Source organism: Scylla paramamosain, chromosome 3, assembly GCF_035594125.1.
Source record: "Scylla paramamosain isolate STU-SP2022 chromosome 3, ASM3559412v1, whole genome shotgun sequence".
NCBI classification, from domain to species: Eukaryota; Metazoa; Arthropoda; class Malacostraca; order Decapoda; family Portunidae; genus Scylla; species Scylla paramamosain.
This window is the reverse complement of record NC_087153.1, coordinates 37205116-37225521: the sequence shown is the minus strand read 5'-3', so window position 1 is coordinate 37225521 and position 20406 is coordinate 37205116. Positions and strand designations below refer to the sequence as shown.

Sequence of the window (20406 nt, the reverse complement as noted above, 5' to 3'; positions counted from 1 at the left end):
AGGTAGTGTTGGGAACCGCCCAGAGGAGGCTGATAAGGTGTGATGGGGAGGGCGGGGACGGGGAGGGTGAGAGGGAGGAAAGAAAGGAGGGAGGGAGGGATGGTGGGAGGGAAGTGATGACATTAGATAAGAGTTTGTTTAGAATAGGGAAGTGTGAAGGGAAGGTCACTGGGAAGGTCGCGGCGCATCCCTGACTGCATCACTGCATCATGGTGGCGTCGTCTGGTCGCCCTTCACTCCTCACGACGCGCCGCTGTTGACGCTGCCGCTGCTTAATTCCGACTTTCCTTCCGCCCATCACTGCAGACCCTCGCAGTGTTGTCCGGGTCAACACTTGTGGCGAGGAGCGGGTGCGCGGCCTGGCCTGGCGGGGTAGTGCTGGTGAAGGACGGGAGGGGACAGTAAGAGTGAGTGGCTGGGAAGTGTGTGCTTCGTGTGGGGCAGCTGGAGGGTTTTGATGAGCCTTTGGAAGAGTATGAGTGTAGTGCTATTCCGTGCAGTAGTAGTTCTGTCATAAAATCAGCGTTACAGGGCCTACAGTATCATGGCTCAGTTTAGCTGTAGTCGAGGAAGATGATGATGATGATGATGATAATGATGGTGATGATGATGATGATGATAGTGATAATAATGATAATAACAACAACAAAAACAACAACAACAATAATAATAATAATAATAATAGTAATAATAATAATAATACACTTTATTTTGCGTAAGGTACGTGCATATTTTTTGGTGTGACATTATACATAAGATACTGAAATGATAAAAATAATAAAGCTACTATGTAAATTCTCTAACGCTGATTTTATGACAGAATATAGTTTTATTTTCATGCTCCAGGACCCGAACAACATTGGGTCCAGGGACCTGGGTCAGTCAGGTCAGTGCCTTGGTTACGAAACGAACAATGCCAGATGTACTATTCTGGGTCACTGTGGTCAGTACCTACTCGCTTGCAATTAGTACATTCAAATCCCAATCCTCTTCATATGCTGTTTTTAAATCTTTCGTTTCTTGTAAATTTGAACGGTGTCTTGTTTTTATGCTTTTTACCTTTTATTTTAACATTACTAGTATTTTTATGCAATTTTATTTTTCTGCGCCATATGAAGTTAATGGTTGCTGCGCTACGTGTTGCTGATAGTTCTTACTTATCTTTAAATGTCAGAGAAAAGATTATGCAATCTTAGGCCAGTGAAACGCCACGGAATGAGATTATGCTCCTGGAGCCCATTATTCCTGCAGGCACTTAAAAGAGGCTGAAAATGTAAATTAATTCTGGTCGCAAGATATACTTGCCGATCGCTCCCTTCCAGCATAGACAAACTCGTGTAGTCTCTACCTCCAGTACATATTTTGAGGCAGACTAACTTCCCGGAGTCCATCCCATCACCGCCACTGCTGTTCATTCACTTCTCCTTCGTGTCGACGCTTCCATGTCAAGCATTCTCAGGGGAAAAATGGGCTTAGAAGATTACTTTTATTTCGACATTAATTATATTCGTTAAAAATTTATGTAAGTTTCATTGAGTGCCTTAAGTAATGATTCTTCAAGGAAGCGTCGCCTTGTGTGGACGAAAAGGTTCTTGGGTTATGCTGATGAGGAGCTGAAGCACTTCCTGGTTTTCGTCACTCGTGCCAGTCAGTCATTTCCTACAGCAGCGTTCCTCAAGCCACCTGCACTCAACCCGCCGCACCGTCCACCTGCACGCCTGTGACTGTGGATGAAGCACGCTTACTACACACACACACACACACACACACACACCTGTAAGCCTCAGCAACAGGTATCAAGCATGTCATTTGTAGGATTTTTGTTACATCGTGTGGTGCGTTTCAATAAGTTTCGTTTAGTTTCTTCTCCCTTGTTAAAATACCTTCATATTAACTAAACACCTGCCGGAGAAGAAGAAGCGGTTTCCTACACTTAGTACATTAATTTCACCAACACAGATGTACGGTGCGCCAACAACACTTGCTTATATTGACACCGGGGGGGAAGAAAAGATCACGGGGGTGTAGCTCAGTGGTAGAGCATTCGACTGCAGATCGAGAGGTCCCCGGTTCAATCCCGGGCGCCCCCTCGTTTTATATTACAGTACATTTGTTGATTGATGAGACGCATTTAGTACAAAGAGAGAGGAAAAGGCCAGTATTCTTGAACGCCCTCTTCTCTCACAAGGACTATTTTTGGAGCGTCACAAATACGATAATTCAGGTTCTCGTGGGTGTTTTTCTATTCACAGGATAGATGACTTATTAAACTATCAACAGAATGATAAAAGATGCTCTTGGAAATCTTAGTAATTTGCACTACAGCCTGATAAAAACAGTTAAGACGCTTGAGAATAATGACCAGAGAGAGAGAGAAAGAGAGAGAGAGAGAGAGGAAACACGTACGTATATACTCACCAATCTTTCCAGTTAAAGTTCCAGCATCTCTCCACGTCTTCCTCCACCAATTCCATCCCCCGATCCTCCTCCACCGGTGCTTCCATCATCGCCGCCTCCACCTATGCCATCACCAGACCCTCCACCGGTATTTCCATCCCCGTCACCTCCACCGATGCCATCACCCGAGCCTCCTCCTGTGTTCCCGTCTCCGTCACCACCTCCTATTCCGTCCCCAGACCCTCCGCCCGAATTACAGCGCTCATCTGTGGGGTTTTCTTCACACAGTTCTTCTTTCACGTGTGTGTCTCCCTCGCCGCCTGGTCTGTCTGTGGGAGTGAAGTGTCAAGTAGAGTGGGCGGTGAATGAATGGTTTTAGTGAGTGAGTGAGTGAGTGAGTGAGTGAGTGAGTGTGTGAGTGGGTAAGTGAATGAGTGAGTGGATGAATGGATGGATGAGGCTGAAGTAGATATTAGTAAGAATGGAAGGAAGTAGGTTATGTTGCTCATTTATTCATACATAGTCGCACACACACACACACACACACACACACACACACACACACACACACACACACACACACACACACCTCCGATGTACCTCCCGCTGATGGACGCCACCAGCAGCGATGACACAAGAACCAGGACCGTGAGAGGTTTCTGCAGGGAAGAGAGAGAGAGAGAGAGAGAGAGAGAGAGAGAGAGAGAGATTATTTAAAGTTTATATTGTAACATCGTAAAAGTACAACCACTGCAAATATCCTAATGAGGGAACGTTAGTCACCAAAGTCTTATGAGGGCGAGAAAGTTGTACCTCTGCTACCAAAATATACAAATAAATAAGAAATAAAGGAAGATAAATAAAGATCAAGCCAAAACACACGTGCTTCCTTGATCAATTAAGTAAAGCCGTACAAGTTAATACAAAAGGAAGACACGACTTAAGAAATGTATAATAAAAAGAAAGACGGAGTATCTTACAGTAACACGTCAATTACCATGTTCTGAGAGGTGAAGGAGGAAGAGGAGGAGGAGGAAGAGGAGCTGAGTAGTGTATCTTGGCACAACTGACGCTGTAGTGCTGCTTGAAGCTTCCTGCAGGCTGCTTTTAAGTAACACCACCACCACCACCACCACCACCACCACTGTAGGCCAGACACAAACCCCCACGTCACCTCTCTAGTTGACGATCTCTACGCACACACACACCACCACCACCACCACCACCACCACCACCAGCACTTCCGTCACGTCACATCTTCAGTGGTGAGGTGCCCGCCGTGTCCCGTTCGTTCCCTTCGGGGCTGGTGAGGTCGTGGTAGGTGTGTTTTGTGTTCCTGTTTCCCCTCCTCCCGTCAGCCTGTCTTTAGAGGGAGCGTTGTGTTCCCTAGTGAGGCAAATGGATCTTGAACGTCCTGGCTTTTATCGTTGTCCGTATCTGAAGTAATCTTTATATATATATATATATATATATATATATATATATATATATATATATATATATATATATATATATATATATATATATATATATATATATATATATATATTCCATTGCCTTGTTTTCTTGTGGTATGACTTTTTTACTTTCTTTTATTTCATAACTGATTTTTTCGGATAAAAAAAAAAAAAAAAACACGTGGTAATTTGTTATTACGTAGTCCTTGTGTTGTGACGAGGAAACTCAATTTATTTTTTCGTTCACATGTAGTACAATTCATATTTTCCAGTATTCTGTAGCGACCCCAGCACCGCCAACAACAGACACAAGAATGCAAACGCAAACAGACTCTTACGCACCCACACCTCCGCGGTCGTTGGTACGTACGTAAGGTTTTAGTCGGTGATTGGAAATGTATGAAAATGATAGGGGGCGCCCGGGTTTGAACCGGGGACCTCTCGATCTGCAGTCGAATGCTCTACCACTGAGCTACACCCCCATGATACTATGGAATAGAATAATACGTAATAATCTTATCTCTATAGCTACTGAAGAAAAAAAGAAAAGATTTACACAGGGGGCGCCCGGGTTTGAACCAGGGACCTCTCGATCTGCAGTCGAATGCTCTACCACTGAGCTACACCCCCGGGGAAAGGATACGGCTATGTTGTAGTTAAGAATGTAGTAGGTGTTAATGTTTGCAATACCTGCATCATGAAGGTGTCTGTGTGAGAGGCGGCCCTTAGGACAGGCTGAGGCACTCTCGCCTCACCTCTGTTACCTTCATCTCTTACTTTTTACCTTATTTCATTAAACACTTTAAATATATTATTATTATTATAATGATGATAAAGATGATGATGATGATGATGATGATGATGATGATGATGATGATGATTATGATGATGATGGTGATAATAATAACAAAAATAATAATGATAATAATAATAATAATAATAATAATAATAATAATAATAATAATAATAATAATAGTAATAATGATAATGATGATAATAATAATAATAATTAATATTATTATTACCATTATTACTATTATTATTGTTATCATCATCATCACTATTATATTTATATTTTCTTATCAGAGAAAAGTTCTCTACAAAAAAAAAAAAAAAAAAAAAAAAAAAAAGCTGAGAAGTGACACGTGGAACATTTGTTGCTGTGTGTGTGTGTGTGTGTGTGTGTGTGTGTGTGTGTGTGTGTGTGTGTGTGTGTGTGTGTGTGTGTCTCATTATGTAATGTAATAAGTATGTGCTGTACTGTGAGTTAAGTATGCTAATCATGAAACGTCCCATCGCCAACTGTCCAGTCTAAGCATCAACACTTTTCACTGTTAAGAAACCCGTCAACACATTGCTTCAACATCGGCTTTTCTATAAATGAATGTGTCATTTGTTCCACTGAAGCCGGTCAGTGCGCTGTGAAGCAGTAAGCTGTCTCATATTCCTCCTCCCCAAACATGTTCTTAAGCTCATCGGTAACGGGAACGTCTTGGGAACCCTTATCTTTAGGAGGGAAAGAATTACTACAGCCGCGATAAGCACCGTTGTGTATCTCATCACGTTGTGGTATAGCATGTTCGTGACGTGACGTGTGATGAAATACGACATTATTTCTGCTCTGGTTGTAATTTTCATAGGCTTATAGTGATGTATGCATACGTACTATTTCCTTTTTATTTTCGCCATATGATCCATAAACACATACACACACACACACACACACACACACACACACACACACACACACACACACACACAAACAACATGTTCACTAATAACAGAAACAGGTGCGGTGGGAGAGTGGCCATTTATATCTCAAGTACAAGTCTTATAACATTTTGTAATTTTCTCTACTAGAAGCTTTTATTGAAAGCTTGGGAATTGAAGGAAATTTAATAGAAAAACTCACTTATTTATTTGTATTTACAGATCTCCTGAAAATAATATAAATAATTTTCTTAATGCGCTTAATAAAACTTTGAACTTGATAAAAGATAAATATTACTGTGAAATATTGATTTTTGAAGGTTTCTGTTTAGATCTGTTACAACGTAATAATGACAATGTGCAAAAATGTATTAACATGATGTATACTTACTCTCTACTTCCTCTAACAGCTTTGCTAACTCGAGTAACTGCCAACTCAGCCACACTTGTAGACCACATTTGGTCATCATAACTAGAAAATAATGTATCAAATTACATAATTAAAACAGATATAAGTGACTACTACTCTGTAATCTCTACATTTAAATGTGACGAATATTTTCACTCAAGTCCCGCCTATAATACAAAAATAATGCAAAAAAAAAAAAAAAAAAAAAAAATCGGGACTTTAGGAAAAAAAATATAATATTCTTTTACAAACTAACTTGTCATACATGTTATATTGTACTTATTTTAATAATGCCTATAATTAATTTCATTTAAAGTTTAAGAATTGCTTTGATAAGTGTTTTCCGGAAAAAAAATAGTAAAAAAGAAGGTAGTCACACATTACACAAGTTTTGAAAAATAGTACCAGAAAAAAAAAAAAACTTGAAAAAATTAGCACAAAAATGGCCTTTAACTTTCAGAGAACATCCTAAAAGTTATAGAAACAAATTAACGTCACTTTTGAAAGCTGCAAAAAAAAAAAAAAAATAAAAAAATAAATAAATAAATAAAAAAATAAATAAATAAAAAAAAAATAGAAAAAAAAACTCAATTTATTCTATATCTATTCTATATGTATTCTTGATAGATTTTCAGATACGAAAAAATAGGACGATTGAACTGAAACCTCTTTGTCATGACATTCCTGATAAATTTAATGATAATTTTTTGTAGGTTGGGAACGTTCCCATTACCGATGAGCTTAAGAACATGTTTGGGGAGGAGGAATATGAGACAGCTTACTGCTTCACAGCGCACTGACCGGCTTGAGTGGAACAAATGACACATTCATGACAACGGATTTATAGAAAAGCCGATGTTGAAGCAATGCGTTGACGGGTTTCTTAACAGTGAAAAGTGATGCTTAGACTGAACGCAGGGAAGCCACAGAACGCCTAACTTGTGATCTTTAACATATCTGATTGGGGGAGAGCAAACATAGTATTGTTCAGTGCCTCAAAAGCTCAATTCCTCCATCTATCAACTCGACACAACCTTCCAGACAACTATTCCCTCTTCTTCAATGACAGTCAACTCTCCCTATTCTACAATGAACATTCTCGGTCTGTCCTTTACTTATAATCTCATCTCATCTCTAACTAAAACAACTTCTATGAAGTTAGGCGTTCTGAGTCATCTCCGCCAATCTTTCTCACAACCCCCCCCTCCTCCTAACCCCAGCTGCTAACTTTGTACATGGGCCTTATCTGCCCATGTATGGAGTGTGCTTCACATGTGTGGGGGGGTTCCACTCATACCGCTATTCTCTTTTTCATCGTCGCAATGTTACATCTCTTGCTATCTTCTAACGCTATTTTCATGCTAACTGCTCTTCTGATCTTGCTAACTGCATTCTTCCCTTCCTCCCGCGGCCTCGCTGCACAAGACTTTCTTCTTTCTCTCATCCCTATTCTGTCCACCTCTCTAATGCAAGAGTTAACTAGTATTCTCAATCATTCATTCCTTTCTTTGGTAAACTCTGGAACTTCCTGCCTGCTTCTGTATTTCCTTCTTATGACTTGAACTCTTTTCAGAGGGAGATTCCAAGACTCTTATCATCTTTTTTATTTTATTTATTTTTTTATACTATTCTGTCTGACATCTTATGGGAACTGGCCCTTTTTTTTTGTTTGTGATAAGTGGGTCTTTTTTTTTTGCTCAATTTTTTTGTCCTTGTCCAGTAGCTCTCTTACATAAAAAAAAGAAAAAAAAGGTGGCGATGGGACGTTTCATGATTAGCATACTTAACTCATAGTAAAAGACATACATGCATGCTACATTACATGATGACACACACACACACACACACACACACACACACACACACACACACACACACACACACACACATACCAATAACTGTCCAACGTGTCAATTCTCAGCTTTTTAATTTTTTAATTTTTTTTATTTTTATAGAGAATTTTCCTCCGGTAAAAAAATATATTGATGATGATGATGATGATGATGATGATGATGATGTTAATAATAATATATTTAAAATGTTTAATGAAATAAAGTAAAAGATAAGAGATGAAGGTAACAGGGGTGAGGTGAGAGTGGCCCAGCCTGTCCTAAGGGCCGCCTCTCACACAGACACCTTCATGATGCAAAGCATTAACACCTACTACATTCTTAACTACAACACAGCCTTAGCCTTTCCTCGGGGGTGTAGCTCAGTGGTAGAGCATTCGACTGCAGATCGAGAGGTCCCCGGTTCAAACCCGGGCGCCCCCTGTGTAAACCTTTTTCCTTTTTCTTCAATAGGTGCAAACAGAGATAACATCATTATGTGTTATTCTGTCCTATTGTATCATGGGGGTGTAGCTCAGTGGTAGAGCATTCGACTGCAGATCGAGAGGTCCCCGGTTCAAACCCGGGCGCCCCCTATCTTTTTCATACATTCCCAATTACCGACGAAAATCTTACGCACCAACGACCGCGAAGATGTGGGTGCGTAAGTCTGTTTGCGTTTGCGCGGGGGCCGCTACAAAATACTGGAAAATATGAATTGTACTACATGTGGACGAAAAAAAAAGTTTCCTTGTCACAACGACAGGACTATATAACAACAAATTACCACATGTTTTTATATGAAAAAATTCAGTTACGAAATAAAACAAAGAAAAATTTCATACCACAAGAATAACAAGGAAGCTTCGGTTTGATAGACTGAACTAGTCTTGTAAGTATATATTGCAATTAATTATAATATTTGTAATATAATGGCAATAAATATTTACTTACTTACTTACTTACTTACTTACTTACACACACACACACACATACACACACACACATCTGTACGCGGCAGGACAAGAGATGTACTGGTGTGTCGTGAGGCGGGAGCTCCTACTTTACTTCTAATTCTTACATTTCGGCCTTATTTCAATCCCCCCACATCCCACCCCACCCTGGCGGTCTGCATGGCAGGGTTTTTTTGGTTTTTGTTGAAGAAAAGATGTGGGAAGAGAAATAAGAGTTTGTACACATAGAAGGTAAAGTAGGAAATTAAAAGGACAGGAGGAGTTAAAAGTTGGTGGGCTGTCCACCTTGCTGGAGATCAAGGTAGGAGTCGCCGGTTAAGTTTCTTTACTGAACCTAGACAGTTGCTTTTATTTTTAATTAATTAATTAATTAATTATTTAATTAATTTATATTTTAATTTATTTTTTCTATGCAATAAAGAAGATTTAATATACCGTATATCCAGTCAAACCGCTCCATGCACGGCATGGAGCAGAGCCTGGGTCACCTCTGCTGTAGTGAGAATGTTCCAGCTCCCACTGGTCTTGAATAAATCCATAGTCAACTTGTGACACGCGTGCATCCCGGCAGCTTGGAGTTGAGTGAGGCGGCTGAGCCAATGAGCTGCTTGATGTGAGGCGGAGCTCAGCCAATCACAAAACATTTGCATAGTTTGATAATTACAATTTTTGTACCGAGGGTGCAGGGGGTTCAGAGGGTCTGCAAGGACCAGCAAAGTCTAGAGACATGTCTCCCAAAACTTCACGAATGGCAGAGGAAGAGGCAGACGAAGACACCCGAGGCTGCCGCGGCTGCTTCGGGTGGTTCTTCAGACTGTTCAAGAGGAAGAAGCGCGGGCGCCGCTCGAAGCACAAGGATCCCGAGTCATCCTTGGTGCCCTTGGCCAGTAATACAGCGCTCTTGGAAAATAGCATAGAAGAAAATGAAAACGACGTGACCGTCGCGGAGATTAGTGAAGTGAAAGTCAAAGAAGAAGAAAACGGCGCCGCGGTGGCTGCCGAGGATGTGGGGGAGGCACAGCAGGCAGAGCTGGATGAGGTGGAGGTGGCGGAGGAGCAGGAAGAGCAGGAGCCTAAGGTTGTCAAGACCTGGGCTGAGGAAGTGGACGAGGCGGAGGAGAAGGGCCTGGATGTGTTCGCCCCGGAGATCAGCTGCCTCCCCCACGTTGCAGCGATTCACAGCGAGACAGAAGCCTCAACAGAAAATGAGGCCACTGCAGCTGCAGCGACTGAGGCCTCAGTCGCTGCCTCAGTCGCTACAGCTGCAGCTGAAGCGACTAAGATTACGATGAGCGTCACGCAGAGGCGCAGGGCCCGCCGCAAGGCCCTGGCTGCTCGAAAAGCCTCGGCAGAAAGCGAGGCTGCCTCACTAGAAAATGAGGCTCCTGCGGCAGCGGCCGCCGAGACCACGCCGCCCGCTGACAGCACCGAGCAGCCCCAGGCATCCGAAGGGACGCCCGTTTGGCCCGCACCCTTAGTGGGGGTGCATGGGAGCGACGGGCCTCCCTTCGTGCCTGAGGCTCCTACGGTTGCAGCGACTACGAGCGCTGCAGGGCGGCGCAGGGCCCGTCGCAAGGCTTTAGCTGCGCGGGTGAAGAGCGAGGCACGGCTCGCCGCGAGCACGGAAGAACCGCCGGCCCCCGACAGGACGCCCGTCTGGCCCTCGCCCTCCGTGCGGGTGTTTGGGAGCGACGGGCGTCCCTCGGTAACCACGTGGGAGGAGGCCGCGTACGGCGCCTTCCACGCGCAACGACAGCGTCCAGCAGGACGAGGCTCGGCCGAGAGCATTCAGAAGCCGCCGGCACCCGACAGGACGCCCGTCTGGCCCTCGCCCTCCGTGCGGGTGTTTGGGAGCGACGGGCGCCCCTTGGTGACCACGTGGGAGGAGGCTGCGTACGGCGCCTTCCACGCGCAGCGGCATTATTGAGGCCCGTGTCGAGGAGGGCAGGACTCGAACTGAGCGTCCGCACTTAACTGTTAATTGAGAGAGAGAGAGAGAAAGAAAAAAAGAGGACGGGAGGACAACTCACCGAAGACTCGTTCACTCCGCCAATCGTTTTAGTCAATGGCTTCTTGAATCTTTTGGCGGCTCAGCGGAGCTGCGTTAGCGTTTTGTCGTGCCGCGCTCTTCCTTCCTGTCCTACGTTCCCCGAGTCCCACTAACAGCAGGGAAGTAACAGGCTATTTAAAGGCATAAAAACTGACTCTCCATGACTCGATGAGGTATCAGTTCCGTTTGTTTCTCTTGGAATTTGGTTCTCTCTCTTCTCGCTGCTCATTCCTGCCTCCCGACACTCTAAATTATGGCTCTATCTATCTCTATCATCATCATCATCATTGTTATTATTATCAATATTATTACTACTATCACTACTACTACTACCACTACTATTACTACTACTACCACTGCTGCTACTACTACTAGCACTACTACTAGCACTTCTACTACTACCACTACACATTTCTGGGTTGTGATTCAGTGTTGTTGAGATTTGTTGGTTCTCCAGCAGCATATCCTCCCCTGGCTGCACAACACAGGCAGTCAATGAAGACAGGTGGAGGTGTGTGATCCACTACTAATCCCTCTATTTGACCAATCCGGTGTCTTGAGGCTCCACTTCCATAGCAAGTCATCACGCTAACCCCTCTCTCTCCCCCCACATCCCATAACAAGCCATCACGCAGCTAACCCCCTCATCCCATAAGTGATCCCCCCCTTCTCCCCCATCACCCAGCTAACCCCTCCCCCACCACATCCCACAACAAGTCATCACCCAGTTAGCCCCTCTCCCCCCACATCCACACAACAGAAGCAGCACGTCAGCTATGTGTGGATATCTTTGCGGTGCATATAAGGAACTGAACAGGTTGCCTCATTGACTCCCAACTCAAACTTAACACACAGTATTCACAGACATTACACTCTGATCAGCCGTCGTGGTCCCTTGAGAAACCATGATCAGGGAGAAAACTTCCACAGTCAGCAACGTCTCAGCTGTTCCTGTCATCTCTTCACCTTCACACAGACTGTTCAGGCAGAGGGGCGGGGTGGGGCGGGCAGGATTTATCTTGTTCTACTCCCGCATAAGGAACGGGCCACTACAGAGCCTCGCTGGCTCGCTGCTCGCCAGCACGGCCTCTAGGCAGCAAGGAATGTAGTTTAGCTCTTGGACAAGAGAAGGCCGTAAGGTGAAGCATTTTATTACAGCACTCTTGTCACGTCACAGAAGCGGCAGCTTCACGAGAAGGCTTGTTGTTTCAAAATGCCAAAAGTTGTGATCGCAGGGGGCGCCCGGGTTTGAACCGGGGACCTCTCGATCTGCAGTCGAATGCTCTACCACTGAGCTACACCCCCTTGACAGCATACGTCCCGTGTCACTGTTAAGAACAGGTGTTGTTCAACACAATACACCTGTGACTCGCAGCTTTCACACAGGCCACGTTGACGCGCCACAAAACTGAGAGCAAAGCGTCTTTCACTTCCTCCTTACACAGGGACTGCCATGTGTAGGTTTACAGGCTTCTTGTAGCTTCTCATAACATATTCTAATATTTGTTATGCTGTCCACAACGAGGGGCGCAGCACTGCCGCCTGCGAGCAGAATTAACATTTTTTCAGTGCTTAGTGTTGCCGACATTACATGAATAGTTGGTCCCTCAAGACGGCACTGAGTGGGGCCGTATGTACAAGGCAGAGTGACGCGAGAGGGTGAGGTGTGGCTGTGGTCAGCAGGGAGGTCACTGCCAAGAGGCCTCACCAACACCATCTCAGGTCGTGCACTGTCGTGTACTGTTGCTTTGTCAAAAGTCATAGAATCAAGCCAACACAGTATTCTGTTTTCTCATCATCTCACATGACCGTCAAATGAAGGCTTCACGAGGAGCATGGTTGTTTCCGAGGCTTATACTCGTTTCTGTGTCTCGTCTCGTCACAACCATTCAAGCATATGTATACGGAAAGAAAAGGTAAAGGCGTAGGGGGCGCCCGGGTTTGAACCGGGGACCTCTCGATCTGCAGTCGAATGCTCTACCACTGAGCTACACCCCCTTGGTAGTTAAGGATCTGTATCACTGTTAAGGAGGACAGGTGCTGTTCAACACAATACATCTGTGACTCGCAGCTTTCACACGGGCCATCGTGACGCGCCACAAAACTCAGTGCAAAGCGTCTGTCACCTCGCCGCTCTCTGCACACATGATGTGGTCACGCCTGTGTTTCTGTCTGCGTGAGGGCAGCACCAGCTGGACCAAATAGAAATGATTGATGTATCCGAGAGCAACATGGCGAATGTAGGCTGCAGTAGGGTAGTCCCAAGTCCCAAGGTACTTCGCAAGTCATGCTTAAGGCGCCGAAAATTTAAGACAGGTCCGGAGGTAGCTTAACTTTAAAAGTTACGCTAAACCTAGGCTACGCAAGCAAAGATGGCCATCTCAAGAATTATCAGCCGTTAGACCTGCAGGAGTGTTATTTGTAACAGATTTGGCGGGAGATGCCTTGAAGAGCCTCACGGGATGCAGTGATGCAGTGACGTTAGTAATTAAAGTAACAATTACGGTGTTATCATGCCAATGAGAAATGCTGCTCTGCAGCGATGATGACCCGTTTCTTTGCCTTTTGGAATGCGCAAAAATTAATTTATTTTCATACAGTGAAAAAATAAATTTAAAAATGTTCATCTGATAATTGTGATATATTCTTTACTTAAAAAAGAAGAACCACTGTACATATGTAAAATATGTTTTGAGTTCTCAGGAGTGCGGCAGAGATGACAATAATTTTTCACTTTTGAAAAAAAAATGAACACTTAAAAAACACACTTTTTCGATATATATATATATATATATATATATATATATATATATATATATATATATATATATATATATATATATATATATATATATATATATATATATATATATATATATATATATACTTTATATATCAATATTCTTTTAATTTTCATGATTTCATTATCTGTAACATTAGAGTAAAATATTTTATCGCAAAAAAAAAAAAAAAAAAAATGTACCGGTTAAAAAACGTGAAAAAAATTCATTTCAGAAATTTTTGTCTGATAACTGGGAAATGTTCTTTACTTAAAGAAGAACCGTTATACATATGTACAACAGTCTTTTAAATTCTTAGGAGTGCGGTACGGCTAATAATCATATTTCACTAAAAATAAAGAAAAAAGTTTTCAATTGATATATACTTTTTATATCAATATTGTTTTTCTGCTTTTCATGATTTAATCATCTGTATCCTTATATGAAAATTTTTTATTCGCAGAAGTTTTTAATTTTTTTGTACAGGTCCGGAACTGTGTTAAAAAGAGGAAAAAAATAAAATTTGTATATTATTAGTGTTATTATGTTCTTTACTTAAAAAATATTTCAGATATTATACATATGTGAAATAGTCTTTCGAGTTTTTTGGAGTGCGGCACAGGTAATAATCATATTAAAAAAAGGAGACACTTAAAAAAAAAAAGAAAACACTTTCGATTGATATATACTTTGTATATCAATATATTTCTTCCACTTTTCATGATTTAATCATTCGTAACCTTATATGAAAAAAAAGCACAGGTCCGGACTGCCATTAAAAAAGTGTAAAAAATTCAATTTAAACATTTCTATCTGATAAGTGGGATACATTTTTTACGTAAAGAAATACCACTGTAGTTATATAAAATTTTCTTTTGAGTTCTCAAGAGTGCGGTATAGATAATAAAATTTTTTCACTTTTGCAGGAAAATGAAGACACTTAAAAACACTCTTTTTCGATTGATATATACTATTCATTTCAGAATTTTTTTTTTAAAATTTTCATTATTTAATTATCTGTAACATTAGAGGAAAATATTTTACCGCTAAAAATTTATTTATTTTTTTTGTACAGGTGTTTTGTACCTGTGTTAAAATCGTGAAAAAACTTCAACTTAAAAATTTATATCTGATAATTGGGATATGGCCTTTACTTAAAGAAGAGCCATTATACATATGTAAAATAGTCTTTTGAGTTAGGGGTGCGGTGTCGATAATAATCATATTTCACTGGCAGTGTGACAGTTCCTGGTGGAGTGTCCTGCCTGTGGTCTTGCATGAGGGACTCCACCAAAAATATGCTCTAAACTTGCACTGTAACACTTCATGAGTCTGCGGAGAGGCCATAAGTTCAGTGTTAAGGGTTAAGTGTGGCTGCATTTGCAAATTTCATGATCAGACTTCAGTACTTTAACTTCCTCATGTTTTTCGTCAGGTACATTTTCACTGATTCACATTTACGGCGGAAAATTTGACGGTTTGAATGTTTTGCTTGCCGAGCGTATTCTTTTGATCAATAATTTCAAGTCTGCCTCGGTGGTGGTGGTGGTGGTGGTGGTGGGGTGGAGGTAGGGATACCTGTGCCTAGGGGAGCAACAGGTGTGAAGCAGAGGGAAGCCCGCCAGTACGCAGTGAAGTCACCTGTTGCCGGGACAAGAGTCTCGTGGACCCTACACACACTCACCAGCTCAGCCCACACGCCCACTTTCACTTTCGCTCGATGGGCATTGGCTAATTTATGTGAATTATGTACAAGTGACATTTTGCTGCGCCATTAGCAATAAACATTTACTTAATTATTTACTTACACATCTCACTGTCGTCCCTCCCTATCCTCTCTTCTCCCCCATGCGCCTCTCCCCGCTCGTGCCTCACCTGCAACGGGAAGTACTGTCCTGATGGAGGGAGGGGAGGCGGGGTGAGGGAGGAAGGAGGGTTGGTTCTCAAGGCTGTTCACTTTTCCAGAAGGAGTGAGGCATGCAGGTACAAGAAAAAAAAGCTTCTCGTGGAAAACTTTAGGAAAACTTTATCTCTTGTTTATCACGGAGTGGCGTCCCGCGTGTCACGTCCCTCTGTCGTGTTTGTGTGCTGTGTTGTCTTTGTTTTTTTCTTTGCTAAGTAATATTTTGTTTCGTTATATGTCGTTGGTTTACCAGAAAGGAGAGGAAGAGGATAAAAAGGTGTAGACATGTCAGTGCTAAGGCGAGGCGGTGCTGCTTATTTTTCTCTTTGTTTTGTTTCCCTCTCGAACTGTTATACTCCAACCGCAAGTGGTGGTATGAACACTTGTAAAGTTCCATTTATAACGGGGGTGTAGCTCAGTGGTAGAGCATTCGACTGCAGATCGAGAGGTCCCCGGTTCAAACCCGGGCGCCCCCTATGTTAACCTTTTTCTTTCTCTTCAGTAGCTACATACAGAGATAACATCATTATGTGTTATTCTGTCACATTATATCATGGGGGTGTAGCTCAGTGGTAGAGCATTCGACTGCAGATCGAGAGGTCCCCGGTTCAAACCCGGGCGCCCCCTCATGATATTTTTCTTCCATTTTGTTACAGTTATCAGCAAAAGTAAACACAAGTGGAACTTATGATTCTCTCTCTCTCTCTCTCACTCTCTCTCACACACGCACACACACAACCGCCTCCAGCCAGCACACATCACAGCAGTCAGGCAGAGGTGCGACAAATAACACACTGATTCCGAATGAATTTCAGACTCCACTGATTTCACTAACGAGCGTTCATCAGCTCCACGCGGCACGAGCTGGTGCTGCCCCGCCACGCCTCGCTACAGCCCGCGCTTTGATCTGAACCAGGACATTATGAAGCCCAATCAATGCGTCAGCCGGTAGTAGGTTCGGGAAAATCCAGCTGTGATTCCAGTAACTCTCGCTGGCAAGTTTTCCAAGTGTTTTTAGTTATTTGTTGATAGTAATTGGGCCCATATTCTGAAATGCTTCGCTGCCGCACCGCCAAAACACTTCAGCGCCGCCCCTCCGCTACTTTCAAAAGGATGTAGTTGAAGTTACAAAGGGTTTTTAACGGTACTTTTATGGTTTCAGTGACAAATTAACACTACATTATGAACAGGAGAAACACTCTTGAGATTCCGATTTTTATGGTTTTAGTGACAGATTAACAAATTTTCTACATTATTAACAGGAGAAACACTCTTGAGAACCCGGCTAATCATCTCTGTGGCCTTTGAAAACAGTCATGATGAGAGACCAGAGCGTTTCTGAATAATGGCCGTAATCTTGATAACAACTGAATTAGGCGATGACTCTTAGTGGACCAGGACACAGGCTTTGAATGACGATGATGGGCGCCGTCAAGAGGGAAGTGTCGTCTTCTCAGGAACTTCATTACACGGAAGAATATGATGATTGTCCAACTTCTGCCTTTCGTTCTTTTTACCACCCTTAGAGAGAGAGAGAGAGAGAGAGAGAGAGAGAGAGAGAGAGAGAGAGAGAGAGAGAAGGCGTAAATCTACCTGTGGAATTAGACTGGATACTGATTAGATTACACCTCACCCTTTTGTACGTATGTGTTTCAGCGGGGCGTCACACCTCACTTAACCCAGTGTCCTGTTACTGCTCCCTAAAAGCCCCTTACTTAGAGGGCAATTATCCCTTCGTGTGTGTGTGTGTGTGTGTGTGTGTGTTTGTACGTGTATGGGTGGATGGGTGGGTGGGTGGGTGTGTGTGTCTCTCTTTTTCTCTCTTTCTCTCTTATCTTGTCCGCCCTGATAACAGTTATCCTTCCTCCAACCGAATTAACAGTGTATGCCTTATCGCTGCTTCCTATTGTGTTCCCCCGCCACCCTCGCGCATGCCATCAGCGCCTGACACATGTTACTGCCCTATATGCGCTCCTCTCGTACACTTGTCCCTGCCTGCCTCTCTCTCTCTCTCTCTCTCTCTCTCTCTCTCTCTCTCTCTCTCTCTCTCTCTCTCTCTCTCTCTCCTTTGTTCTCGTTTGCGTTTTATATATTTTTTGTTTTTTTTAAATTTTTGAACTACTACTACTACTACTACTACTACTACTACTACTACTACTAAGAATAACAGTAACAACAACAATAACAATTTCTTGTTGTCGTTCACGTTCTCACTATGTCGTCCTCCTTGTCGTCGTCATCCTTGTTCTCGTCTTCTTCTTCTTCGTCCTCCTTCTCCTCCTCATTGCTCTTCTCTCCTTTCTCCTTGTCTTGGTCGTCTGTCATCGTCCTCCTCGCCTCTCTCATCCTCCTCGTCACTCTCACCTTTTGTCCTTGTCCTCGCCCCCTGCCTCCCGCTGCCTCCTGGGGGGTGCATGGTGATGGGCGTCAGGAGTTGCTATCGTGTTTGTTTAACTTTTGATTTATGCCTTGTTTGTCCGTCAGTTTCTTTGAAGTGACAGATGCTTGTTAAGGAGTTGTGTCGTTGCTGTTACGTTGCTGAGAGGCAGATATATAGACGCAGCACGGAAGGACCTGCATGCAGGAAAGATCCCCGCACATTTTTCGCATCTGTGAGCAGTCTCGTCTCGTGACTGGTGCGAGAAGTCTCGCCTCGTGAATGGCCGCCACCTTCTCATCAGCTAACTTAACGTAACCTAACCTAATCTAACTAACCTAACCTTACCTAGCCTAACCAAATCTAACCTAACTAACCAAATCTAACCTGACTAACCTAAACCTAACCTTACCTAACCTAGCCGAAATAATGTGTTATAATAAATCTGAGACCATATCCAGTAATTTGGTACAAGGTAGTTAGGTTACGGTTAGGTTAGATGAGAAAGTGGTGGCCAATCACAGAGTGACGCAGAGTGTGCGGGTATTTTCCTGCGTGCAGGCCCTCCCAACACACATTAAAGGTTACTAGTGAATTTTACACGCTAACACAGAAAAGTGGAAAAAGTATATTCCAGGGGGCGCCCGGGTTTGAACCGGGGACCTCTTGATCTGCAGTCGAATGCTCTACCACTGAGCTACACCCCCATATTAACATAAGATACTACACGTGATTTTTTTTCTATCACAAACACGAGTTTGTGATGCGAATTAAAACAATAAAACGTTGAGGGGGCGCCCGGGTTTGAACCGGGGACCTCTCGATCTGCAGTCGAATGCTCTACCACTGAGCTACACCCCCATCGTTAATAATACATTGTAGTATGTAGTGTTGAGTGAATCAGGTGTTGGTGGCGTGCGGCACACCTGTATTCATGCTGGTAACATGGTGATTTCCTCGGGGCGGTTCCCGTCACTGGGAGGTGAGAGCAGCCAGCATGGGAGGTGCCGCGCCCAGTGGTACAGTAAAGGAAAATATGTGTAACTCTTGGGGATTGAAAAGAAAAGAAAGAAAACATAAGAGAAGGATTAGTGTTCAAAGTGGTGTTGCATCCCTTCTTTCTCCGTTTCCTTCCTCTCCTCCTCCTTCACACCATCGCTGACTTGACCAACCATCAGTCAGCCAATTATATTTAAACAAACCACACCTCGTCACTTCCACCTCACTGTTACAACACGCCCAGCATCCCTCCACCACACACTCTTACTCGGCTCTCCTTTCCCTCCTTCCTTCCCACTTTCCCTCTTACTCTTCTCCCTCCCTCCCTCCCTCCCGCTGATAAGGTCTCACCACGTTCACTTTCCTCCGCGATGTTTTCTTGGGAAGTGTCTCCATTTTTCAGGTGTCTGTCAGTGTTTTGATAGAGGGGAGTGTTGAGGAGGGAGGGGGGAGGAGAAGAACGGTAGAAGGGTGGAGGTTTGCGGAGGGGAGGGGAGGAAAAGATGTGGAAGGGTGAGACAGAGGAAGGGAGAATGAAAGGTAGGAAAAATGGAGGAAAAAGATAGAGAGAAAGATAATGTGTTAAGGAGAGAGGAGGAAACGTGATGAAAGAAAAAAGAGAAAGAAGGATGTTAGTTGGGGAGAGAGAGAGAGAGAGAGAGAGAGAGAGAGAGAGAGAGAGAGAGAGAGAGAGAGAGAGAGAGAGAGAGAGAGAGAGAGAGAGAGAGACAGAGATATGCAGGCAGACTTTCCCCGTACCCTTTCTTCCAACAACACACACACACACACACACACACACACACACACACACACACACACACACACACACACACACACACACACACACACACACACACTCCTCCCCTGTTCCCCTCCCCTACCCCCACAGCCCGCCAGAACCACAAAATTGATTGATTCTCGTTAAATCTCTGACATGTACGGAATTTTTTTTTTGCCTTTTTTTATCCTCCGATCTAAAAATTGCCGTAGTACTTTTTTTTCTCTTTTTTTTTCCTTTTTTCTTTTTGGTCCCAAGTGAGTGAACGGCTGTATTCGTGTTCCCTTCGTAGTAGTATTAGTATTAGTGTTAGTATTAGTATTAGTAGTATTAGTATTAGTAGTAGTAGTAGTAAAAAGTACATTGATCACTCTCTGCTAGTTGCCAAGGACATCATTAATGGCAAGGTATGCTGGCAGGATAGCGTTGACAGGGAGACAGTGGAAGGGGATCGCGCGTTGAGAGGGAGGCAGTGACTGGGCGGCGCTGACAAGAACATGGCAGGGGATCTCGCGTTGAAAAGGAAATGATGACAGGGTAGCGTTGAGAAAGAGACAGTGAGTGGCATAGTTAGGGTTGAGAGGGGGGGGCAGTGACAGGGCAGAGACAGCGAAAGTATACCATTGGCAGGGAGGGGACACTGAGAGGACAGCAGAAACGGTAACAGAGTGGTGAAAACAGGACACTGGGAGACGGCTAAAGCAGGCAAGGGGAAAAACAACAAGGTAACAGTGACAAGGCGA

At 43.5% G+C, this 20406-nt stretch overlaps 1 protein-coding gene, 1 long non-coding RNA gene and 11 other non-coding genes across 13 annotated transcripts in view; 6 read left to right on the top strand and 7 right to left on the bottom strand.

The window, feature by feature from the left end:
• LOC135116488 (uncharacterized) overlaps positions 1-20406 on the top strand; it is a 64674-nt gene that overhangs the window by 4829 nt on the left and 39439 nt on the right. The gene's annotated exons all lie outside the window — the stretch shown is intronic.
• Positions 692-3545, bottom strand: LOC135094843 (uncharacterized). Its single transcript, XM_063995266.1, has 4 exons — positions 3395-3545; positions 2987-3056; positions 2419-2726; positions 692-1724 (listed from the first exon to the last, which is right to left on the bottom strand). Exons 1-3 carry the CDS (start codon positions 3395-3397, stop codon positions 2431-2433), a joined length of 369 nt encoding a protein of 122 aa, XP_063851336.1. The 5' UTR covers positions 3398-3545; the 3' UTR covers positions 692-1724; positions 2419-2430.
• Positions 2019-2090, top strand: Trnac-gca (transfer RNA cysteine (anticodon GCA)). The gene has a single exon. It is a non-coding gene; the product is annotated as a tRNA-Cys (tRNA).
• Positions 4265-4336, bottom strand: Trnac-gca (transfer RNA cysteine (anticodon GCA)). The gene has a single exon. It is a non-coding gene; the product is annotated as a tRNA-Cys (tRNA).
• Trnac-gca (transfer RNA cysteine (anticodon GCA)) lies at positions 4413-4484 on the bottom strand. Its single transcript has one exon. It is a non-coding gene; the product is annotated as a tRNA-Cys (tRNA).
• Trnac-gca (transfer RNA cysteine (anticodon GCA)) lies at positions 8175-8246 on the top strand. The gene has a single exon. It is a non-coding gene; the product is annotated as a tRNA-Cys (tRNA).
• Positions 8327-8398, top strand: Trnac-gca (transfer RNA cysteine (anticodon GCA)). The gene has a single exon. It is a non-coding gene; the product is annotated as a tRNA-Cys (tRNA).
• Positions 12060-12131, bottom strand: Trnac-gca (transfer RNA cysteine (anticodon GCA)). Its single transcript has one exon. It is a non-coding gene; the product is annotated as a tRNA-Cys (tRNA).
• Positions 12753-12824, bottom strand: Trnac-gca (transfer RNA cysteine (anticodon GCA)). The gene has a single exon. It is a non-coding gene; the product is annotated as a tRNA-Cys (tRNA).
• Positions 15914-15985, top strand: Trnac-gca (transfer RNA cysteine (anticodon GCA)). Its single transcript has one exon. It is a non-coding gene; the product is annotated as a tRNA-Cys (tRNA).
• Positions 16065-16136, top strand: Trnac-gca (transfer RNA cysteine (anticodon GCA)). The gene has a single exon. It is a non-coding gene; the product is annotated as a tRNA-Cys (tRNA).
• Positions 18522-18593, bottom strand: Trnac-gca (transfer RNA cysteine (anticodon GCA)). The gene has a single exon. It is a non-coding gene; the product is annotated as a tRNA-Cys (tRNA).
• Positions 18676-18747, bottom strand: Trnac-gca (transfer RNA cysteine (anticodon GCA)). Its single transcript has one exon. It is a non-coding gene; the product is annotated as a tRNA-Cys (tRNA).

Bases quoted from the DNA above. Each gene is read 5' to 3' on its own strand.
- LOC135094843 (XM_063995266.1), bottom strand. The intron at 2,727-2,986 runs GTGTGTGTGTGT...TCACTCCCACAG, and splicing joins CAGCGGGAGGTACATCGGAG to ACAGACCAGGCGGCGAGGGA.